Here is a 25347-nt window from a genome sequence, read left to right on the forward strand (position 1 = left end):
CACCCACGCAAAATGCCGCATCAAAAAAAAATAAAGAAAAAAAACTAAAAACGTTTTTCCATCAGGCAGTAGCATTAATCTAAATGAAGAAGAATAACTGTAGACCAGGCAGTGTCTGTCTCCATGTCCACACTGATAGCCGGCACAGGCAAAAGCGTTTAACACATCTTTGCGCCTACGCCCACGCCTTATACACACTCTCAGACATACATAAAAGCGCAGGACTTGGCCAAAAAAAAAACTACATGATAAATTTACCAAAAAGCGCAAAATGTTTACTTTCCCTACTTATTTTAGTTTTTTTTTTAGACATTTCCGATATCAATTTCTGATTAGATAAATAGAATTGATGAATATTTGGGAATATATTATATATATTTTCCATTCAAGCCATATGTAAATTAGCCGCTGCTGTTGCTTTCCCTTGTTACTTGTTGTTGTTGTTGTTGTATTCTGTTATCAGCAGCAACAGCAAAAGCGCAGTTCAATTATAGCAGCAGCGCGCCCTATTGGACAGACAGACAGTGGCGGTCATAAAATTAGGCGCACTTGTCAAGTAGGCACCACTGTTATCTCAATGCCGGTGCGTGCCTGCGCCTCGTTTTGTCTCTACATATGTATGTGTGTGTCTGTATGCGTGTATGCGTATGTGTGTGTGTGTGACTCATTTCTCATTGAGTTGTTGTCACTTCCCGTGCCTGATCGGATGAACGGTCAGTTGTTATTGTTTATGCAGAAAAAAAAATCCAATTGGATGCTGCGCGCTTCGCTGCCATTTCCCTTCGACTTAAAAAAACATATATGTTTATAAATAAAAAGAAAAAAATAAATACGAATCGTTCGCTTGTTTTTCAGTGTGTAAATTGTAATTTTAAGCATTTTGTAAATAAAAAGTAAATTAAAATAATAAAACAAAAATTGCTAAGAAAATATTTAAAAGAAATAAACAAAAACGCACACTTGCTGTCCACCTAAAGGCTACCCGTAATCCCTTACTGACAAGTGCTGCCACAGCAAAAAAAGGAAAAAAAAAAAAAAAAACAACAAATAAAAGTAAAACAACAACAAAAATGGGCTGCACTACATCGGCTGAGGAGCGCGCTGCCATTCAACGTTCCAAACAAATCGAGAAGAATCTGAAAGAGGATGGCATCCAAGCGGCAAAGGACATTAAACTTTTGCTACTCGGTAAGTGCTATTGACAAATTTACAACTCAGACAACATTCACTCAGGAAGTCGTATAAACATTTTTGTTTATACCTACGTAAATGTAATTTCTTTATCAGTTGCTACGTGTCTCACAGATTTTCTTTTACAAATGTGTTGATAGAATAACTTAATGGCAGGCTCAAAAACTGTTGTCTGGGATCCAGCACAGTGGTATATGACTTAGATTATGTGGGTAGTCATTGTTGTAAGTGAAAAGGTCAACGGAAGTTCAGGTATATCAAAATACAAAAATAGCATTTTATTGCTACGGTTTTTATGTACACTGTCCTCATTAAAAATGTATTGAAATGGTTATCATGGGGTATCATTAGGAGTTGTTAAGTTAAGACATATACATATACAGTCATGTACTATTGTATTATTACTTCATTTCTACTTCATTTCTATCAATGCATTAATTTTCTTTTTATTACTTTCTTATCATTTTAATCTATGTTTACATCAATTCATAAATGACTAATGTATACAAATATGTTTTGAAAACTGTTCCTAAGAAGGAATTCACCCAGCAGTTAAAATATTCTCCTCTCTTCATTTTTCTGTGTTGTTATTTGATAATATTTAAAAAAAATGATGAAGTTATATTATTTACATAAATATAATATAAATATATAAATTAATAGTATTTGTATTGACAAAAAAAAAGTAAAATAAATTCATAATTTATGTAAGAATGCTCGACAAGTAAAAAAGGCCATCTATTTTGCCACTCGTAACTTTAGCACTCAATTTATGGCATGACACATGACAAGAAAATGTGCTAAAATTTAACCCCCAGAAAAAAATAAAGCAAATTTAAAGATGAGCAAAACGTAGCTCAAGGCTAATGCCCCATCCAGTGGCATGACAGTTTATTCTTAGCGTGTGTGTGGCCAAGGCAACAAAAGCGACCGAAAAAATAACAATTGGGTCAAATGCGATGCATGTTCAGGTTGCTCTCCTTGTTCCACATCAACACACAGTCTCTCTCTCTCTCTCTCTGTCTCCGTTATTTGCTGTGACAAGTTTCGAGGGCTCATGCATAAGCAATGCAATGCAATGCGATGCGATGCATTGCGATGTCAACTAATGACAGCTGACAAATCGACGAGCATTTAGCGCAATGCATTTTTAAGTGCTCTCAGACCACGGTGCAACAGTTGCGGCTGCTGCATTCGAGTGTGTGTGTGTGTGTGTGTGTGCTGGTGCAACAGACTGCAAGCTAGACAAGATGCGCTTGCCTCAAGTGCTCCTCCTTCTCCTCCTGCTCCGCCTCCTTCTCTTCCATCTGGCATCCGCCAAAACGCCACTCGAGATTCAAGCGGTTGCACGTGGAGCTCAACCTGCCGATTGACATGAGCCACAAGCCGCAAACCACAGAATGGGTACGTGGCATGTAGCATGTAGCAAGTGGCAAGTGGCATGAGGCATGTGGCATGTGCTGCAGTTGCTCTTCCTCTTGCAAACGAGAAACTTACTCGTCTAGCAGTTAAGCACTTGAGCCGCCTGCGACATTGACACTGGTTTCTTGCTAGTTAATTCCAAAGAATGTTTTTCATATTATGATTATGATTATCATTATAATTATTTACTGATTAATCTTTTTAAGCCAATAAATGTTTAAATATTGAAAAAAAACGCAATATACTTAGATATATATATACTCCAGTGCTGATGAAATTATTCTATATATAGCTACACCAGCTTTACGAGTTATTTATTCTACAATTATTCATTTTATATTTTTAGTATATTTGATCGATAATTGCCCTAGTTTCGAGACGGCAATTTCTTATCTAAGAAATGGTCTTTAACATAATTTTGATCGACTGTATAACTGGCATTATGATCGTTTGGGAATATATATGAATATATATCAAAGTGTACTTTTTGTTTTATTAATTTGCATTGCGTCAGCAATTTTTATAAATACAGTCATTTTGACGATATTGGATATACCCTAGTGAGTCAACAAATATATAACAATATTATATGATTTGATATAATTATTTTATATCTATGTGAAGCCATATTTTAGACTCTTTTGATCTGTTTGCGTTTTTCTGATATTTGTGTCTGCCTGTCTAAAATGTACTCCTCGGCAAGGTCATCGGCAAGTTCTGCTGCTGATGCTGATGCCAAACTCGACTTTATGGACTGAAAAATGTGTTTATCAATACAAATTCCATGTCAAAATTAAAATTCATCCCGCAAGGACATCAGCATAAGCATATCCAAGTCACTTGCAGCTGAAACTTTTAATAACTTTCTTAACAGTTCAGTTTTCGACGAGCAAATACCTTGTAAAGAGCGCAGAAGTTTTGTTTCAAAGTACCCCTTTTTAGCCTTGTAATTTCCTTTGATGATAATATGGCATATGATGTATTTAAAAGACTACGCGGCTTATTCAGACGGACTCTCTTGCACTCTCTGCCGAATTGGCGGCAGGGTATTCACAACTACAGGTGACAGGCAATTGCAACTGGGCCACTTAATGGGATCGCTGTTGTTGTATATACTTTTGGCCAAAGACGAATGGCAGGCCGGAAGCATGAAATGGCGGCAGGAAACAACAACAAACACTGAATGACAACAGGCGACAACAAACGCTTGTCTGTATAACTGTTGCCAGTTGAATGTGCATGTGATGTGTGTGTACACACTGGCATGGTGTATGGTGTATGTGTGTATGTGTGTGTGGGTATGGGTGTGGTTTTTCGGTCTGTGGACAAAACATCGATACTCAAGTGCAAACTAGTGCTACACTTGCCCCCTTTGTCCACTTGCCTCCTTGCCGCCTTGCCAACTTGCCTGCCATTTGTTTTTGTGCCGAGAGCCTGCCCTGCTTCGTCGAGACGGAAGCTTAAACACTTTAACATAATTTTCCAACCAAAAGGGGGCTATTGAGGAAACATTTTCTGCTTGTGTTTTATGGCCCAAAGTGCACAATGTGATATGTGGCCAAGAACAAAAGAGAGTGAGATAGATAGATACAGAGAGAGAAAGAGTAAGATAGAGAGAAAAAAACGGGCTTATGCATCTGGGCAGGTTTAGACATTTAGCAGTAATAAATGCAAAATGATTTACACAAATTTGCTTCTATAACCTGAGTAAAAAGGCTATAATTTAGTTGTTCTGAAGTGATTAACAGACAGAGGGAAGTATCTCACATAGTGATATGTATTCATAATCAGGATCAACAGTCGAGTTGATTTTGCCATGTATAAGCAAACGGGTCTCAGAGACTATAAGAGCCAAAGACTTCAAGTTTGGAATACAAGCTCTCCTTTAAAATGCGCATAACAAGTTTATTTTATACTTTTCGATTACTCCTCCCATATCGATTAAAATCGATTTCAAACAGCAATCAAAGCTTCAATTCCAATTGTTCAATTCTGTTTCAAGCCTAATTAACATTCTTTAAATCCTCAAAAAGCAACTAAATCGAATGTTTTACTGAAATAATAATTCAAATAAAATAGTTTGACTTACGTTTAAGACAAATTTTGTGCAATAAACAAGTAGAAATTCGGATTTTAAAGTGTAAAGCCGATTGGCCAAGCAATCAATATTGGTTTTAATTAGAATATCCTTGGCAACTCATTAATGTGATGCATCTCTCGGCACACACTGCGATAAACCGAAAGCCAGCCAGAGATTTGCAAGAAGTGCTTGCTGCACAGAGCCTGCCGCAAGCAGGGGGGAGTCCACTAATCTGACAGTGGAACAGTTAAATGTGGCGATAATTGGCGTCGATGTCAGAAACTGAAAGGTAATTGCATTTCATGGCAGCAAAACGAACAAAAACGAGCAAAACGAGCAAACTGGGCAAATGGCGTGCCAAGGCGACAGACATATAGACATAAACCCCCCGGTTTAACGGGTGTTTTTGCGAGTTTTGGGGCTCGAGAAGGGACAGAAATTCAATTGAATCATCATTTGCAAGTGGCGTGGAATATGGAATAGCAACAACGACAAACGCCGGACATAACAACACAGTCGCAAATAGTGAAAACAATGAACAAGTAGCACATTAAATTATTGAATGAATTTCGTATACAGCCAAAGGGGGTAACATCAAACAGGGAGGATTGGGGGAGGAACATAGGAACCAAAACAGCCACAGCAACCGCAGCCAACAAAAACAGCAAACAAATTGACATATATATAGTATATGTATATATTTTTTATATTATCACGCGAACTCTTTTAAATGACAACTAGTGGTGGGAAGAGGGTAAAATATGTGGTGTACTCAAAGAGTTGCTGTCTCTCTCTCTCTGTCTCTCTCTCTCTCTCTCTCTCTCTCTCTTGCAATCTACCTCTTTCAAATTCTGTCTCTCTCTCTCTCTCTCTCGCTCTTTCTGTCTCTCTTTGAATTCCGGGGCCAGGGCCTTTTGGCACTTTTCTGTGACATTTGACTTCAGTCAATTAAATTCGATTTGTGTTGTATTTGGCATGGTTTTTTCATCTTTAGTTTATTTAACCGAATCATATTTATTTGCATTAACCAGCGGGGGCAGAGGTGAGCAGATGATGTGTGTAAATGGGTACATACATTGCATTCATTGGTTTACTTTAATTAACAGCAGTGCAAGCAATCCACAAGTTTTCCCAATTAAACCATTTCGCCATTTTAGCTGAAAAATCAATTTATTTTTCTACTGAGAACTTGGTTTTTGTTTGGAATTTTAGGCAATTGAATAGAAATTTTGATAATTCTATTTGGTATATACAGAAATATTAAGTTTCACAGATTAACTTAAATATATTTTGCAATCACTTTGATCTCTTAACGTGATTGAAAAACAGTTATATAATAAGTTGCATGATTTCCGAAAATTTAAATAATGCCACCTATTTTTTATCTTGAGTTTGAACTTTTCAAGAAAAAAAAGAAGAATTTTCTACATTTTAACAATATTCTAAAAATCAAACTGGACTTGACCATTTATTAATTGTTTTTCTTTCGGTTGTTTTCTTTATAAAATCAAACTAGCCAACGAATATAATCAGAAATCTAGACTACATTAGGAATCAACATAATTTCCATCACATGCCACATGCCACATGCAACGAGCACGAGTATCAATTACTTGAACAACTTCCAAATGGCAAAGTTTTGTATAATAATGGGCAATAAAAAGTTATTTACTCGCCTTTTGAAATTCTTGGCTCTCATAATTAACGGAACTGAAAAGGCACCATTTCGCATGGTAATTGATTGAGGGCTGAATTGCATTGCGATCCTTCCGTTTTTATGAGCCATGCAATAAGATTAATTGGTCTCTGTGTGTTGTACTGTTGTATAGTATTGTAGGCTGCGGCTTACCTGGTGTTTGATTTGCTTTGGGGCTCGGGGCCAGGGAATGGGTTGGGAATGAAATGCGATATGGCTCTAATTGAACGTCACTTGAATTGTGGGCGGCAGCGGAGGCGTGGAGGAAGAGCAAAAGCGCTCGGTCAATTAACGCTGCCAGCCGAACATTCAATCAAACAACCAATGACAATGACAGAACACTATTTGTTGACTGCCTGCCTGCCTTCGTCAGCTGCAGCCATCAATTGGCCTCTATTTCTTTGTACTTTTTTACATTTTGCTGCTCTTATTTTTTATCTATCACGCTGCCGGTGGCAGTCAGTCAACGTTGTTGCTGCTGTAATATCGCTTTCCGGTCAAAATACTCGACTTGTCGGCCGAGAGCGTTCGTCATTTTGTCTTAAGCACTCGTTGCCTGATATTAGCCAATGCGCTTGAGTTGACTTGACTTGGCTAGCAGTCAGTCCGTTGCTAGCTTTTACATATATGGCTTAAAGCTGACTTTCAAACACTTGTTTGCCTGTCTATGTGTGTATGTGTGTGCTAAGCGTGGGCAATTCGTTGCTGTTGTTGTCCTTGCTGCGTATGCGACACTCGCTGCTGTGCTACTCGCTGCTGTTAACTTGCTCGCCTAATTTAACCAATTGCAACGTTTGCTCGCACGCTCTCTTTTCCTATGCCTGCTCTCGCCCGCTCTCTCGCCATGTGCTTTTTCGAACATTCCAGCCTGGCAGCCTCAACTCATACTCACAGGCTGCTGCTTGATGCGCACGCATCATGAGCTTTCGCTCCCACTCTTCCACTTTCTGGCCGCAAAGCTTTTGCAGTCCATTCAGTAATGTGTATGTGTATTGCGCTAAAGCTTTCTTTGACTTCAGCTGCCTGCCGCCTCTGAGTGTGAGTGTGTGTGTTTGTTTGTCTGCGAGAGAGAGAGAGAGAGAGAGAGCGCTTCCTCAATGTTGGCGAGAGTAAGTCGAAGCACGTTTAGGGCGGCTCCATTTGCCTGTGTGGCTGCCGTCCAGCGAGTCCAGTTCAGCTCCAGCCAACTCAGTCAGTTGGTTAGTTTAAGAGCAAAGCGAATCGTTCAACAACAAAATTCACAACGCACGCCAATTTTTCACACTGTGTAAAATCGAAAGCGAGAAAAAAAGCTGCATAAATTGAATTTAAAATTGTGTATTTCATATAATGTGCAAAATCAATCCAATCACAATGCATATATATACATATATATATATGTATATCAATAAAAACAACAGTTGAATTTTTGCGCGAACGTTGGCAGGCGTGCGACAAGTGCTCGATAATTGTTTGACAATTACACGCGAAAATTAGGGCTGCTGCATCATTTTCATGCATGAATTTTTCTTTCAACAAATTTACGCGTATGAATCATTTTTTTTGTGCTCTGCTGGAAACGTGCAACAACAACAAATAAACAAATAATCGAGAAAAACGAAGAAAAAAAATGAATTAAATAAAATTCTATTTTCCGTGCTATTCACAAAAGTGAAATAGAAAAGAAAAACTGTAGCAACAACAAAAAGAACAAGAACAAGAGCAAAAAGTACTTGCTCCGTTTGCTTTGCGTCAGTATCAGCAATCCCCGCCCTTCCGCGCTCTCTCTCTCTCTTTCCCTCTCTCCCTCTTCAACACACCCCCACTCCTCTTTTCCCTCACTCAATCACTCTTCCTCTCCCCTTCTCTTTCGCGCGCCGAGTGTGAATGTGTTTATGGCCACTTGTAAGACCAGCGCAGCGCTAGCGAATCGGGAAAAACAGTTTTCCATGAGCCATGAGCCATCGCAAATAATATGCCTGTCTATTAATTTTGTATATCAGCATTATTTATGGCCACTAACAATAATCGTCTATGCATACATACAAACAAACTTACATTTGATATGCATTATCGTTGACTATGGAACCAAAAAAAAAACAAATAGGAAACTTTCAATGTATTTCGCCAGCGTATTTTATTGATTTTTATTTGTAGTTTTGTTATTTGTTTTCTCCCCTTTTATTTGTTGGTGTCTGCCAAGGCTCTAGTTGCAAGCATAACACGCTGTTGTATGTTTATGTATGTGTGTATACTTCTGCCTCCTAACCAGCTCCTAATCCTGCCCCCATCTTCCCAATCAAGCCAAAAATCTTGTATATGCGTTGATTGTATTATTTTCTATTACAACTTTTTCGTTTTTCTTTTTTTTGTTGCTCTTTGGGCTAGGAGTCAAAAAGCACAAAAGCTTTTATCGAAAAGTTTCGAACTCGCTCTCGCGAGAGCGCACAATTTTCTTCCAGCTGGACGTACGAGTAGGAAGCGCGAAGTTGAACATTTGGCTCGCTGATTCGCTCGTCGCTGCTCGTTTTGTTCATTTCGTGCAGCATCCGCTTGGTGGGCGAATGTGTCTCGGGACTCTTATCCAGGAATCGCTCGTGTTTGTCAACAAATGCGCATAAATTCAATTGTTGTTACGGTTATGTCACTCGCTGACAAGTGTACGTCTTTTAAATAACACAACCTAAATTGAATTCCACAAAATTTTACAGTGCACTGAAAATTAAACGCCATTTCTAAGCGAAAACAACAAAAGTGTGTGAAAAATCGAAACATTTTCTTCGGCAATTTTGTAAACAAACCTTGCACAATATTCAGCCGTTGGCCGCCCGAAAGCAAATTGGTGTATTGGTTGATTTAGTTAAGATTTTGTTTGACTTCTGCCCCCAACGTATTCGGCCATTGATTTGGCCGATATCAAACGACCTTCAAAACGTTTTGCGTCGAGGCAATACGCACCATGGGCTGCGCACAGTCTGCCGAGGAGCGAGCCGCAGCCGCCAGGAGTCGCCTGATCGAGCGTAATCTCAAAGAGGATGGCATACAGGCCGCGAAGGAGATTAAGCTGCTCCTCTTGGGTGAGTTGTCCCCTCTCTGTACATCTGTCCCTCTGTCTTTCTCTCTTGCCCTGTCTTGTTCGCTTATCCCAATTTAATTATCATAGCATACTTAGCGGCTGGCCAGCTCTGCGTATAAAAATGATATTAAAGCGCTGGCAGAGCTACTGCTGCTGCTGCTGCTGCTGCTACTACTGACTGCTACCAGATGATTAATCCACCAAAATTTGTTTGCTTTTTTTTTTTTTTTGGTGCGCACACACAACTCATCAAATTTGGGGGATGTTCTGTATGTAAATGCCATAAATTTAATAATCACAATAAAATATTTTCATACCCAGATGCTTTGCGAAAAGTTCAAGGTCATCCAACGGGTGTGGGAGTGGGTGTGAGTGTATCTCACACTTTGCCACCTTCTCCCTCCATCGTTCTCCCCCTCTTGGTTTTAGTATGTGTTAATTGTATGACTGCTTAGCGCCGGGAATTGTTGATTGCCAACTGCAATTGTATTGTGACCATCTAACTTGAATCGCAAGGACTTTGAATGTCGTATATAAATATATATCTATAGTTGTTATGATATATACAAATAATATACACTATAATTTATCGCTTAATATCTCAAGTTTAAGCTAGCCAACATACTGTATCCCAATTTAAATGGCTCTAACTCGAAAAGTCTCTTTCCTTTTCCTACAGCAAAAATGAAATTGCTATTGATTTATCTCATAATGCTAAAAACACACATGAAGTGTTGATATTTTGAATTTAAATGCATTGAACAATCTACTTCTGGAAATAATTCAAGCATAAATAATACTTTTCTTGTGAGTTACAGACACAAAACCAAAATGCAATTAAAATATATGGCATTTATAGATATCAATGTGCTAAAGTAATTTCTCTAATTCAAAATAAAATAATTGTATTTTTTTATGTTGGCTTGATGGTAAATGCAAAAATGTTTACATCAACTTTAAATATCATTATTATTTAGCAACTGGAATTTCTTAAGAGTCATCTGCTCGTCTTGCTCGTCATTTTACTAACTTTTACATTTATATTCACGGTTAAATGAATAATATACACAGTTTAAAAGCATCGTCCTCTGTTTTATGCTCGTTTTTCTCTGCCTCCTGTATGTGTTTTATTTTTAATTTCCCCCAATTTTCTCTCTTTCGCAAGGTGCCTGCATTTTTGCTGATGATTACATTTTTTGTATTTCATTTAATTTCCGTCTCGGGAATGGGCAAAAAGATTTAATTTCTGACAGTTTGGCGTGTTTGTACAAAATGTTGAATTCTGCTTAATATGTGTACCCGAATTGTATGTATTTGTTGTATGTATGTATTTATGTGTGTGTGTGTGTGAATTTTTTTTGTTTGTATTTGTGTTTGTTATTCTTACACTGAAACATTGTTTACTTAAAATGTGTTTCGTGTGTGCGCGTGTGCATTTTAAAAGTCGATCCAAAATTCATAATAATAATAAAAAATCGAAACTTTTGCCTCGACCTCTCGGTCTCGTATCTGGCTGCCTCGATTGCTTTATTTATGCAATTTACGTGGGCATAGCATAGCACTTGCCTTCACTTCCATACAAACATTTCATTTATTTCACATAAGCAACAACTTCCAGTTAAAATACGCTAAACGTAAACTTGCAATGTGAATCATTTTTTGAACTCACATTTTAATTGTTTCAGTAGAAGTTCATCTCACATTGCTGCACTTTCGTTTGTTCTACAAATGTACATTTGTAATTACAAAATGCGGAACAATAACATATCCGAAGGCATTAAAGTTCATATCTGCCACAGCAACAAAGCAGCAACACCCAAACAATTTTCATGGCGTATTGTTAATTTATGGCCATGGATATAGTCCAACACATGTAAAGGGGGCGCAACACGTTAAGTGTGCGCTGCGGGTAAAGACCCTTTCGAATAGATCTATATATAGCCACAATACTTAATGGATTGTATACAACAAGTAATTCTCTTGGCTTGTCATTAATAGAGCGGAGCGAGTCAAGTTGCCCCTGAAGGGCTTTTTAACCCGTGCTAATCAGTGCTCAAATTGCTATCAATTCAATCTCTCAAGGGTATTATTTGTGACGATCTATTGGGTTGATATAAATGAATTCATTTTGTATCGATTGTGATATAGAATAGAAAATAGCTTGAATTTTATATTCACTTTATTATGATAAACACCAAAATTTAATCAATGGATCGGTTCGGAAATTGGGTTTTGGTCTCCTCAAAATCATGGTTTGATTCGAATTTGATGTTCTAAGAAATTAATTTCAATTCCAATAGAGTACGCAGCGTATATATACAATCTTCGAGCAAAATAAATAACTTGCCTAGTTGACTGTTGTTTTTTACTTTTTGTACGTGGTATTTCCTAGTCGAGTTTTTGTCGACTACACCGCACTTATTTGTTTAAAATTTGCTTACGCCTATCGTTAAATCTAATCTAAACTATAAAACAATATTTTCGTATGTAAATTAGTTTCCTATGTCAAGCAAAATAAACGCGCATAAAAATTCTCGTGAAAAACTGCACAACTTGAAGCCTGTAAATTATTCCTGGAATGTGCTAAGTTTGCAGAACGCTTTGTCAACCATTTTCCAACTGATTAAAATGCAGATTATCAACAAGTGCACGCTAAGCAACAACAAAAGCAATTCACTAAATTTTACAAGCAAAAAAAAAACAGAGAATGGAAAATTATGATGAAAAGTGGAGGGAAAAGTGCACAAAATTGTGCAAAGAGCGCTGGATTGAGAGCAGCTAAAATTAGACCTGAAGAGCAGCCATAGAGTGACCCTAGCGGTCAGAGCAGAAGCTGGGCAGTGCAGGGAAAATGTTTTGTAAAAAATAGTGGACAAAGTGGACAGGAAATCGGGTAGAACAATTAAACCTTTGTTTTGTTAGATCATCTGACTGAACTGTTCCACAGCCGACGGCCAAGTCCAAGCCAAAACTGATGATGATAATACTGATGATGGCCATGATAATAATTACGATAATCATGATGACGCTGTGTGTGTGTGTGTGTGTGTGTGTGTGTGTGTGTTAAAAGCCATTAAGCTCTGCTTGTTAAATACAAAGCACCCACATTTAGCTCAACAACTAAGAACTATGCACTTGTAATCTGTGTATAAATACTTATAACCCCTTCGTCATCCTCCCTCCCAGCTTCACTCCTCTTCCCTTTTATCTGTGGCCCCCACCTCGGCTACTCCCACACTTGCCCACACTGCCGTCCAGGCCTGGCCTGAGTACGTCTTGCGTCACTGCACACAATCAGACGCCTTCTGTATTTTGCACTTTGCATCTTTGCCACACACACACAGGCCTGGGGGCAATTTGCCGCTATACTATACTCATCTCTTGTGGTAACATCATTTTTCCATGAATTAGGTATGAAAAGTTTTAATCGTCTATCTGTGCAGTTGCAACTTTGTCGAGTTATTTCCTATTAAAAAAAACTGGACACAAAATATTTTCTATGCATTATTAAATGAAAAATGTACAACAGTTGAGATACAATAAATAGTAAATTATTAAATTTAAACACACTCAATTTATGTACACTTTAAAAGGGGATTTAATCCTTTTTATAGATATTTAATAACTTATCTCATTTACTGTTTATTTACAGGGGCCGGTGAATCGGGCAAAAGCACAATAGTCAAACAAATGAAAATCATTCACGAAAGCGGGTTTACTGCGGAGGACTTTAAACAATATCGACCGGTTGTCTACAGCAACACAATACAATCATTAGTTGCAATATTGCGAGCCATGCCAATTCTTAGTATTCAGTATAGCAATAATGAACGGGAGGTGAGTAAACCATTGCTGCCCGTACCAATCCGTGCGCGTCATTCACTTGAATATCTTTAATCTCTAAATCTCTCATCACTTATATATATATTTCTCATCTATTTCCAGAGTGATGCGAAAATGGTGTTCGATGTGTGCCAACGCATGCACGACACCGAACCCTTCTCAGAGGAGCTGCTGGCCGCCATGAAGCGGCTCTGGCTCGATGCCGGCGTTCAGGAATGCTTCTCGCGCAGCAACGAATATCAATTGAATGATTCCGCTAAATAGTGAGTAACAATGTCTTCTAAGCTCCCCAGCAATCAACGTAAGATTTGCTGTACGCTGTATCTCCTATATATCTATATATGAATATATCTTTTATATATTCATTTCTTTCTGAAAGGTTTTGTAGACAAACATGTCACATAACTATGCTTAGCATACTTATACAATCAAGATATCAGACAACTAATCCCAATGAATAATCGATTCCACACCATTTGTATACAATTTCTATTTATATTTCCTTCTTTGCTTTCTTTGCTGTCTGTGTTCCATTTTCATTCCAATTTCATGGCATTCCACAAATGGGAGCATGATTAATGAAGCAAAAGTATTGCATACTTCTTGGCTCTTTATTAGCTACGACTTTTGGTTGCACAGTACAGTAAAAACTAAACTAAATTAATGACTAAAAATGTGTTGTATACAAGATAAATACATGCACAATGTGCGCTTATCTGCTGTCCAAGCTCACAGATACGTTTGTATCTCAAGTCCATTTGCTTAATTAAGAAAAAGAAAAATCGCGTGACGGCAACTGGAAATCCAACAGCAAGCAGCAAACAGCAACAAAAAAAAAATACAAACGTTTGCTGCGAACTGCTAAAAATATCACTGAGCCGTCCTCTGTGTATGCCACAGCCTCCTGTGGCAACGTCAAAGCCTACATGCCTCCAATGCTACTCATTCCGTGGCATCAGTTTGAAATTCAACGGTGATTCTGGTATATACGTGGAGTTAACACGATAAATGAACTCATCGGATTCATAGGACACTTGATATTTGCGAAAGATCTGTGAAAAACGCAAAGAACGAGCGTCAATTAACAAAGTGCACAACAGTGCCTCAAAACAGTCACAGTTGCCTCACCTTGGCCAGCAGCGTATGCAACTCGATTTCGGCAAATCGGCGACCCACGCACATGCGACGCCCGTAGCCAAATGGCAGGCTCACAAAGGGATGTATCTTTTGGCCAGCATGTGGGCAGCCCTCAGCTGTTGTGCAACACAAAAGAAAAAGAGGGGCGTTTCAGTAATAGTTGCCCCTTTAGAGCCATCCACAAAGCATCCACTCACCTGTGCCCTGTTTGAGCCAACGTTCGGGCAGAAATCGTTTGGGCTCTGGAAAATATGTTGGATCATTCGAGACAACCAAGTGTGGGAAGATGACGTGCGTCTGTTTTTGGAATACATTGGGTTAGTTTATATGGTGACAATCATGTGCAGCTGCAGCCACGCCTACTTACGCCTTTTGGCACATGGTAGCCATTAATAACTGCATCGGCCTGCAAGTTGCGTCCATTCGCAATGACAACCGGTCGCATGCTAATAATTAATATAATATATATATTATATATATAGTACTCTATGTGTGTATATATATATATATTGTATATGTTGCACTTACCGCAGCGTTTCCTTGACGCACGCACGCATGTACGGCATCTGTTCGAGAACATGCTGATTGATTTGCGCATCTTGCGTGGGAAACACACGTTTCAGCTCCTCGAACAAACGCTGCTGTTTATCCGGATTCTTGGCCAACTGATAAATGGTCGACGAGGCCGCCACCGATGTCTGCGGATATGGGGAATGAGGAGTGAGGAACGAGGAACGAGGCAGTTGATTAGATTAGACAGCGATACATTTCACAGTTGCCATTTAATTACATTATGGCTTTTTATTTATAGTCTGCCCGTCGTAGCAAGCCTAATTAAATACGTTTTTTTTTCTATTTATATTTTTAATGTGATCAAGACTTTAATAAAGTCGTGCATGAATTTAATTTGATGTTGTTATGAATATATTCTGATTACACACATTCAACTAAAGGCGCTATAAAATTTGTTGTGAAATGCTGCTGCATTTATTATAGCACATTTGGCTTATTCATTTTGTGCCAAGAAATATTGACAATTTAAGTTATGACTCTATAAAATTTCCAACAATAGATTATTATTATTTATTATTACATCATAATCATAACATTTATAGTTGTGACTCTTCTCAATGAAATGAACTATAATATTTTAAGTGAAATAATGATTTATTCATTGTAAGCTTATTCCTTCTGTGCTGATAGATCTTGACAAGTAAGGTCGTAAATTTCATATGCACCAATTTGTATAAAATATAACACAATTTTTACTTACCGTATCGACGCCGACAAGAAACAGATCCAATGCGAGAACCGCAGCCAATTTGCGATTGCCAGTTTTGCGCACAATGCGCTCCACAATGGAAATGTCCGCCTCGCTTTTGGGTATGGCCTGTGCCTGGTCTGCGTCCGCCTTGTCCATGGTGTGGCCGATGTTCTTCATGCAAATGCTGCAGCGATAAATCAATCAAATAAATCAGACTTGATGGTGGGCGGTCATGGTTTGTTTAACCTACGCGGAGAACTGATCCAATGCGCGTACAAAACTGCGATAGGCTTTTGTGGGATAGAGGCGCCACAGTGGCATGCGCAGCTCCAGTTCTGGCACCGCCCAGAAGAACGTATTGATTGCCTCGATAATTTGTTGCGCCTCCGCGCTGCCCTCCGGCGTCAAGCAGCCCAATCGAGTGTCCAACGAGACGCGGCCCACAGCTGCACAAAAACAGACAAACACAAACGCAAAGCGAAGAAAAAACCCATTTTTATTTTAAACAGCTTCGACAAAATGTTCGGCTTCTGCATGGCTTACATTCTAGTGCCCATTTGTACAGTTCGTGCAGAAAGTTATCGGGCAGCTCCTGTCGCTCGTTGCGCATCTCATCTATGCTATATAGCATCAGCAGCAACAACATAACGATAATAATGATGTGGTTATATAATAATGAGGATGGCAGGACCCCATCCCATTACTTACCGCACCATAAACTCGCTGGCAATCTCATTGAGGGGGGGTATATACTTCTTGGCTGTTTGCGGCTGCAGCAGTATGTGTTGCACCTCCTGGCGAAACGCCTCCCACTTCGGGCCGTGCCTAATGATGATGATGTTGCCAAGTTTGTGTGTTTGTGTGTTTTTGAGTTACTCAGTTGTCCTTGCCAAATGCAACGTAATACTTACACGCCAATTAGACCGGCCACATCGCCAAAGAAGTCGCGTCGCAATTCACCCTTGTAATGCCGCAGCGATGGCATCGAGGGTCTGCCAAAAAACAAAGAAAAAAAATGAATATATATATATATACATGGACAGGTACAGACATACATAGACACTCATTTGGCTTAAATGCTTTTGGGCAATGCGACCCATGAGTAATTTGACGCTTTTTCCCTGCTTTTTTAAGACATGATGTCAAACACACAACCCACAACCACATTTTATTTTCGCATTCGCCAAAAACTCACATCACTCGGTTGCAATTTATCGCGTGCCAGAGACATCAAACAAAAGTAAAAAAAATGAAATAAAATAAAATAAAATTCTGGCTAAAAAAGGAAATCCTGAAAACCAGATTCGTAGATACATTCGTGTATATTATAGATACTCGCATTCATATTTACATTATTGCGGCGCTCGCATGTCGCAATATAAATAGTCGCATTTCATTTTGTTTGGCGACATTAACTCCACCACTGCTCACATTATTTTATAGCAGGGTGTAGGGTGTCCGGGAGTCGGGGAAGCAGGGTGTAGCGTGTGCGACTACTCGTATCTGTCAGATCTATTCTATTCAGGTTTTTTGTTGGCCTCTTTGTCTATTGGCTTTTATGGCTTAGCAAAGGGTATTCAAATATTGTCGTGCTGTGTGCACATCTCCAACACAATTGAGAATATATATATATATATATTCTTGATCAACCTAGCTGATAGACAAGTTTATATAGCCATGTCCTTCTAACTGTCTCTATCCATGCAAATATTCTTTAATTTTTTAAGCTATCCTGTCAATCAAAATATGCATTCCTTAATGAAAATCTGTCTATTTCTAAATCTATTATGCAATTTAGAGGTGAGCACACAGAAGTGTATGTCATCTTCGGTGTGCCTTTGATAGCTTTTTTTTGTTTGTTTTTTGTTTGTGTTGCCCCAGGCAACACAATTCAATTAAATGGCATAAAATAAAAAGTCATGCGACTTTATTTACTTTGCAACTGTGCGCATTGCCCAAGCAAAGCACACACAGAGCGTGTAGGTCTAGTAAAACAAATCGAAATCAACTTTGAATGTAGAAGGTCGGAGATGTCTCCTTTTGACAGTTACATAAGCTTTCACATCTTCAATTTCTGAGTACATGGTATACAAATTACTAATGTGACTAAGTTCTAAATCAGTGCTCAGGCCAACGCACATCATATATAAATAATTTAGCGAAGTATATGGGGAATATGAAGAGTATTCAAAATTTAACTTCAACAATCTGCGCATTTAAGTAATAGAAATTTGTTGTAAAGCCAAGTCTACAAATTCAAATTATTATATTAAATTATAAAACTAGTTTCATGTTGCTTAATTCCCTTAGTGCTGTGTATGAAAGAAATTCAAGTTTTCTTTATAGTTTTAAACGAGCTTCAACATTCGGCAGTTTATTTATTTGGCAAAAAAACAAAAAACAAGTTCTGTGGGCACATTCCACAAAGGGCCTAACCATCAACCAACATCAACAAAAAAGTACTTTAAAACTGGCTTCACATTTCTAATATTTTTGTTTTCAAATTAGCCAACATGTTTATTTCATCAAATGATTATGATGACGTCAACGCTGCTGCATCTTTTTTTTTTTTTTTTGAATAAAAAATGTGCATTTTAATTTGCATGCGAAGGTCAACCAATTGTGTCCAGCAAGTTGAGGTCTCATTAACATGTCAAATGAATGAAGATGCGGTCTCAACTTCAAAAGACTTGCATTGTATTGCAAATGCAATAAATGATTAGCAAGTTAAGCATTTTATTAGGCATAAAATTGTGCATTATTTTCATGTGGAAATTGTAGAGTTTCGTTACATATTTGTTTCGCAATTATTTTAGGCCAACTACATATTGTTGGCGCTTTTGCAGACAACGTGTCTGTGATCTGCAAAGATTATATGTGAATGCAGAGTTAAGCTTATGCGTTAGTTTATCTTTTTTTAGCCACTCATATATGTTTCCCACACTCATTTCGTTTGGCATTTTATGCAGGCGCTTCGGAGTTATGTTATATAGACATAAAATGCGATAAGTTTATCTCTTTCGGCTATCTGTGTGGGCCAGGCCCACTCGTAATGTGTTGAGTGTTGGAATGTCTTCATCAATCAGTCAGTTTGGTTGTATTATGTTTATACAGATATGTGCGTATATGTTTGTACTGCACACATAAATCAATCAATTAGCGCTGAGCTGTTCATCAATCTTTAAATGTTTAAACATTTGCTCACCTTTACGCATTACGCCTGTGTCAATTTATTATCAAATTTACCCCCGCCAGTCTACGACTTTTCAATAATGACTTGCTATTTTCGTCACTCAAAGAGAACAACAAGAAATTGACAGCATTTTATTTTATTTGGCTAAAAGCTGTCTCGTCGACGACCCGTCTGCTTGATGATTATTATTTTATTTGTGCGCTCACAAATCTCATCGAAAAATTGGTTCATGGCCAAATGACAAGGCATAAGCAGATATGATCTGCGAAAAAAAGAAAAGAAAGCTTAACAAGCTTTTCAAAACTTGACTTTCTTTGCAATAGCATATGTAATATGAAATCCATATTCAAAAGCTAAGCAACAAAAAAAAACACAACTATTTATTTCGATTGGCAACTGATTTTTGCTTTAAATGTTTGTATTTTTTGTATTTCACACGTTTTGCGTCTTCTTCAATACTTTTTTATTCATTCAAGCGGTTTTTTGTGTTTTGTTAAATTTGTAGGCCTATTGCTTGGCTGAGTGAAAGTTTTAAATGGGTCATTTGAGTTTGAAAAGACAGCTAAATTTACTTAAACTTGTGCCAGACCTATACAATTTCTATCTATCTATCTTCAATGCGAGACAGACAGATACAAGCATATTCTAATTGCATAAAATCGAGCACGTAATGTTGCCAAATGCCACAATAATTACTTCTAATTAACGAAATAAATGCCAGACAGCAACAAAATCTTGTGCATTGGCTCTCGCTGCTGGCCAATAGTCCCACACACACACACACAGACACACACACTCCCACACAGTCGTGCATAATTTAATTAGGAATTTAATGCAATATGCGCATAAATAAAAAGCCATTTCTCATGCTTTTTAGTTATGCAAAGTCAAATTAAATCGATTGTGTGTACCATGCCACAAGCATCATGCATCACGCTTATGCAGCTCCCCTATTTCTGTGTGTGTGTGTGCATCGTAGCAGTTGCTGCTTAGGTGCAACCATGTGGCAAATTCCATATGTCAATTAATGTGCAAAAGATGGAAATTGTGCAACTTAAGTTTTCTGTTTAGTTGCAAACATTCACTTTATGTCGCATTTCTTTAAAGTTTTCTAAACAATCGCTGGTGTTTGTGTTTTCCTTAAATATATATCGATAAATATCGATAGATATTCCGACAAACTGTGAGTAATTCTTATTTTAAACAAATATCAAGCACATTTCCCCCTCAACTCATTTAACAGCTCAATTGCCTTAAAGTCTCAATCCTTAGCCCAGTTTATAAGAGTAAACAGTTAATTTAAAGATAAGCCCGCAGCTTAAAATGTGCAAAATGGCAAATCACGTTCAACTTGCCAAACAAGCAGATTTGTTTGTGTAACATGCATGTGAAAATGGCTTTTGTTTGAGCATTTGCCAACTGGTGGGGTCCTCGTGTCCTCGTGTCGAGTCAACAACAACAGCAACCACCCATGCCCCTTGCCCCTTGCCTTACCTGTGCGGCATGGCTTCCTCCTTTTTGAATATATTGCGTATTTCGTCGCCATCGAATACAAACAGCAAATCCGGATGTCCAATGAGTCCGCCCACTTTGGCCATTTTGCCATAGTTGACATGCAGCTCGTGCATTACCTTGTCCAGGTCGCTAATTTTGTACGTGCCTGTGAATTGGATGTGACTATATTAGACTATCGACATATGTGCTATATGCTATGCCAAACGTTTAGCTAACCAATTAGCGGCGCAAAGCGCCAGGAATTGCCAATCAATGGCAATGGATACGGACCGGGCACCTCCTCATACGGACGCACCGCATTCGATGCTGCAGTTTTTGTTGTTGTTGTCGTTGTTGTTGCTACTTCTGTTGTTGTTGTTGTTGCTGTCGGTGCCAGTTTTGTTGTTATGCCACTGCAACAAAAGAGCGTGTACAAATGAAATGTGGCATCTACAATTGCAGTTGCTATCGAAACTTACCTGATGGCCAATGTTGAATTTATGCGCTGCTTTTGCTGCTCTTGCTGCTGCTGCTGCTGCTGTTGTTGTTGCTGCTGCTGTTGTTGTTCCAGCTGTCGCTGCAATGCTCCAGACGCAATTGATTTTTCAATTTCCGTTGCCACGCCAACGCCATCGTGTGGCAATGCAGCCCCAGCCGCAGCATCGCTGCCCGCACCACCCACAACACCGCCAACCCGTGCATTGGGCCGCAGCGCCCTCGTCGCTGAGTAGGTGGTGCGCCTTATCAGCGCCGCGGTGGATTTCCTTAAGCCTGACATTTATTTTTGTTTCTGTTTTTTTTTGTTGTCAAACTTTTTACCTATGTATTGCTATCGTTGTGCGTTTGTTGTTGCAGTTGTCCTTAAAAAAAGTTGGTTGATTGTTATTAAAGTAATTTGAAAGAGCAGCTTAAAAATTGTGCACTTAAAGGAAACACACTTTCAGAGTTCAAAGTGCTGCCGAAGATGCTTCCGATTTTTTATCTGTATTTATCAATATATTTATCAATATTTGCACTTAATCTGCAAGCTCCACTTGAATTTATGAGATTAAGTTCTTATTGTATTTGATATGCTGTGGGCAGCATATAACACATATCTACTGCTCATTGCATAACTAAAATGAAGAAGTCTGTTAATAATCTAGACATAATATGTATATAGCTTTGGGGCAGACACATAAAAGCAGACAAGTTTAACAAGTTTTTGTGCTTTGTGGCATCCACTTGGAACTGCCAGAAGAGAGTTCGTGTAATTTTCTAATAAAAAAATAATAATTATGTTGTTTGTTTCCTTGTTGATCTTTTTTGTTAGCAAAACTTGCAATTGCGTTGCAAACTTGTGCGGTTCTCACTCATCACAGATGAGCTGTAATTCTAATTTTATGCAGCTTCCCATTTGCTCACCAATGCGAGATTGCAAATTGATAGTTAAAATACATAAAGATGCTAGATAAATAGAATTTGCGAGAGTAAATAAAGATGTGGTAAGAGCATCATTATGATATTTATGGATAGTTTAGCCAGTAGTAGAAAGAACAACAAGTAAATGGGATACATGGGAAGCCGTCGCCATGTTTATCATGTACACAACAAAAGTTGTTGAGCTGTTGTTTTAAGTGTCAATATTTGAATTTCCGAAGGTTAGGCTGGGTAAACAAAACAATTATGCATAATGAATACGGGGACATGTATCGACAATCAACTAAATTTGCAGCAGAGCAGGCATTTTTTTTTAGGGCATTGATGGGGCAGCACTTGAATTAAGCCTACCTTTTAGGCCAAAGAGGTTTCAGCCAATTGCAACGCAATGACAGCACTTAGTTGGAAAAAGCAAACAATGAGCAATTTACAAAATCTATGCAATCGTCGTCTCAGAGCAAAATGAAAACAGGGGGGAAAAAAAAAAACACAAACCCGGCAAATAAAAGCCAAATGCCTTCAAGCAGTTTTCATTTGATTTTTGGGCAGTCAAAAGTCTTCGGAGGCGCAACTCAAACATGAACTAAACAACGCGTATTGTTAAAGTTCGACGCTGTGTGCGGATGTGTGTGTGTGTGTGTGTGTGTAGTGCCAATAAAATTGAAGTGCCTAACAAAAGCATTCAATATATATATATATATATATATATATACATATATATGAGCGTCTATACACTTCAAAGCGTGATTTGTGTGGCACGCCGCGTATGAGCAATATTGAGATGTATTGAGATATTGCTCATACGCTGCACGGCGCTACCAACACAAAGCGCTGCCATTGTCGCTCCCTCTCACTCGTTCTCTCTCTCTCTCTCTCTCTCTCTCTATTTTTGTCCCGCTCTCTGTCTCTCTCTTGCTCTGACTGTTTATTTTGTGCGCCTGCTCCAACAAGCGACTTCTTTGCGCTGGTAATTTAAATCCCATTTGGCACACACAATTTTTATAGCTCAATCTTTGTGTGCATGTGTGTGTGTGTGTGTGTGTATGATTGTGTGTGTGTGTGTGTGTGTGCATGTATACACATAATCTTGGCATTATGCTTTAGCTGATATTCTTGCCCTTGCCTTGACAAGCGGCGACCTTCAGCTGCACGTCCAGCACTTCAGTGCTGTATCCAAAGGCAAAGGCGCTGAACGAGCCGCCGAGCAACACCCCAAATTCACCCACTGTCGCTCACACTCACACTCACAACACTTGTGAGCCTTATCGTGGTAGCATGCCTCATAATGAACTTGTGTGATAATCCTTACGGCCGCCAAAAATGAAAATATATATTTTTATATACATATTTAAATGAAAAGACAGCAAAGTGTCAAGCTGCTCCCCTTCTCAAGCAGCTGCTCAAGTTGTTTGTCTTGTTGCACTGGTGTTGACTTGGCTTTGACTTTGTTTGGCCAACACGATGGCACAAAGACTTAACTTATCGCGGCTGCATTGTTCAAATCATTAAATAAGCAAAAGTTTCCACATTTTTAATTTCAATTGTACATTCAGTTTTCAAACTTGTCATAACATTGCTGTGGTCTTGAATTGCCAAAGAAACTTGGCTATTTACCTGATTCACAATATTATTTACATTTTATTTAAGTTAATTGTTTTTCTTAAGCTTATTAACATCAAAGTGTAAATTCTATTCCATGAATTCTAACCACGTCATTTAAAGCAACGAATAAACAATAATATTAATTAGCTATGGAATGAATAAATTAAATAAAAATCAAATTGCGTATTAAAAGTGAAATCCATTTCTTTGGTTTCTCAATTCAATAAAAATCTATTGTCTTAACACTTGTAAGACTTGATCTTGATTATTAAAAGAGTTGTATTTGAAATCAAACAATTCTTCTTCGTATTTTTCTTCAATGTTCTTATGTCCAATAATACAAAAGCAGACTAAATCTGATTCCACCCACTCACTAAATGCACTTCAAAAGTTCAATAAATTAATTTAGGCAAATGAAAATTTGATGAGATTAGAAAACTGCGCAATACATTTCCAAAGAAGTCCACAATTTGTGCTCTTCTCTTGCTCCTTTATAAAGGAGCTGACAAGCGCTTCTTGAGCTTGTTTCAAATGTATAACGATGGCAACCTTAAGTCTCAATTGAGACTTCTAAAGTTTTCCCAATAAGAGAAGCCCGTCCCGTCCTCTCCCACAGCTCCCCGCTGTGTGCACTTTTGTTTCCATTGTTATGGCTGCTCCTCAAGGTGCCGTTTCGCACGAATAGCAGCGAAATCGAAAAAATATATATATATATATCTTTAAAAAAAACAGCTATTTTGCAAACAATTTGCTAGATTTTTGCGCATTTGCAATGCAACTAATAAAAGATTCTACTTAGCATTCTTATGCTAAATGCTTGGAAGTTGGTAAACCCCGGCAACATGAAAGTTGCGAATGTGTTTTGTTTACACAAATTATGTCATTTTCAAACTATTCCAATTTCTGTTCATTTTTTTTTTTTTTCAGTCGCTGCTTTTGTTGTTTGGGTTTCGCTTTGACAATTTATTGATTTGACTTTAGTGCGCAGAGATTTTACAACAGAGATCTGCCCGCCTAAGCCTGTCCAACATTCATGAAATCTATATAACTATTAATTATGCGTTTCAAGGTGTGGCAGCTGAGGTTGCTGAGGGCTGCTGCCACGCCCGTTGCCACAATCTGTGCCACGGCGAGTGTTTGCTGTGCAGTCGTCAAAAGCATTGCAAAGATTATCTTTGCTTTTAACTGCTTTTTAACGGCTCTGCAACTGATTTAAGTGCATTGCACTTCAACTAGTTTTTTTTGTTTTTTTTTTTTGTTGACTCCGCTTAACTAGCTGGGCATTTCTGTTTAGACATCAACTAGTTTTACTCACGCTGTCAACGTTGTCTGAAATTATGAGATTTTCTAAACTCTTGCGTCAAATCGTTTTTTTTTTCTCCATTTTTAATATTTTACTTTTTTATCCGACAATTAAATGAAACTCAGCTGCGATTTTCTATTGTTGTATGCCGATTTCACACACACACACAAATACTTATATATATATATATATAGATGTGGTATATATAAGTAGATTCACTCACTCGGTGGAGCACTTCCCTTCCACTTTAGAGTTTAAACACCAGCGTCACGCAAGCGTGCAAACTTGTTGTTGTTGTTGGCCAATAGAAACCGAAAGTCGTGCAACAATCGTTGCCTTTTTGCCACTAATTCAGCTCCGTTGTTGTCTCGTGAAGCAAACGCGACGCACTAAACGCGATCGCAGCGCTTCTTAGTCTACTTATAAGATCCACTACAGTGGCACGGCCTCACAACAAATCAAATCACATCGCATCGCATCGCATGGCATCGCTCCGCTCCGCTACGGTCCGGTCCGGTCTCTTTTACGGCACGGGTCTGTAGATACGTGCGCTATGCGGCATCTGCGACAGCTTTAAGCTCTCTATGCGCAAGCGGTCAAGCGCTGATCTTTTGTGGTTTTACCAAATACTCTTTGCCCAAAAGGTAC

General features: G+C 38.5%; 2 protein-coding genes across 5 annotated transcripts in view; one reads left to right on the top strand and one right to left on the bottom strand.

Moving 5' to 3' along the window:
* Positions 1 to 916: 916 nt before the first annotated feature.
* LOC6560385 (G protein alpha o subunit) overlaps positions 917 to 25347 on the top strand; it is a 28781-nt gene continuing 4350 nt past the window's right edge. The window contains exons 1-4 of one of the 4 annotated variants that reach the window (XM_032734509.2): positions 7533 to 7588; positions 9080 to 9445; positions 13097 to 13281; positions 13390 to 13550. In XM_032734509.2, the coding sequence (XP_032590400.1) occupies positions 9328 to 9445; positions 13097 to 13281; positions 13390 to 13550 (464 nt within the window). In that variant the 5' untranslated portion in view covers positions 7533 to 7588; positions 9080 to 9327. Of the gene's footprint in view, positions 1189 to 7532; positions 7721 to 8907; positions 9446 to 13096; positions 13282 to 13389; positions 13551 to 25347 lie in introns of those variants that run through there. The other 3 variants (XM_043215267.1, XM_032734508.2, XM_001986209.3) reach the window with 3 other exon arrangements.
* On the bottom strand, positions 13888 to 25098 carry LOC6560022 (probable cytochrome P450 49a1). Its single transcript, XM_001986210.3, has 14 exons — positions 24923 to 25098; positions 20855 to 21235; positions 20613 to 20788; positions 20376 to 20541; positions 16600 to 16680; positions 16397 to 16513; positions 16232 to 16308; positions 15939 to 16134; positions 15698 to 15872; positions 14953 to 15122; positions 14792 to 14870; positions 14622 to 14721; positions 14416 to 14540; positions 13888 to 14339 (listed from the first exon to the last, which is right to left on the bottom strand). Exons 2-14 carry the CDS (start codon positions 21151 to 21153, stop codon positions 14226 to 14228), a joined length of 1875 nt encoding a protein of 624 aa, XP_001986246.1. The 5' UTR covers positions 21154 to 21235; positions 24923 to 25098; the 3' UTR covers positions 13888 to 14225.

The sequence above is a fragment of the Drosophila grimshawi genome, unplaced genomic scaffold (assembly GCF_018153295.1).
Source record: "Drosophila grimshawi isolate 15287-2541.00 unplaced genomic scaffold, ASM1815329v1 contig_1367, whole genome shotgun sequence".
NCBI classification, from domain to species: domain Eukaryota; kingdom Metazoa; phylum Arthropoda; class Insecta; order Diptera; family Drosophilidae; genus Drosophila; species Drosophila grimshawi.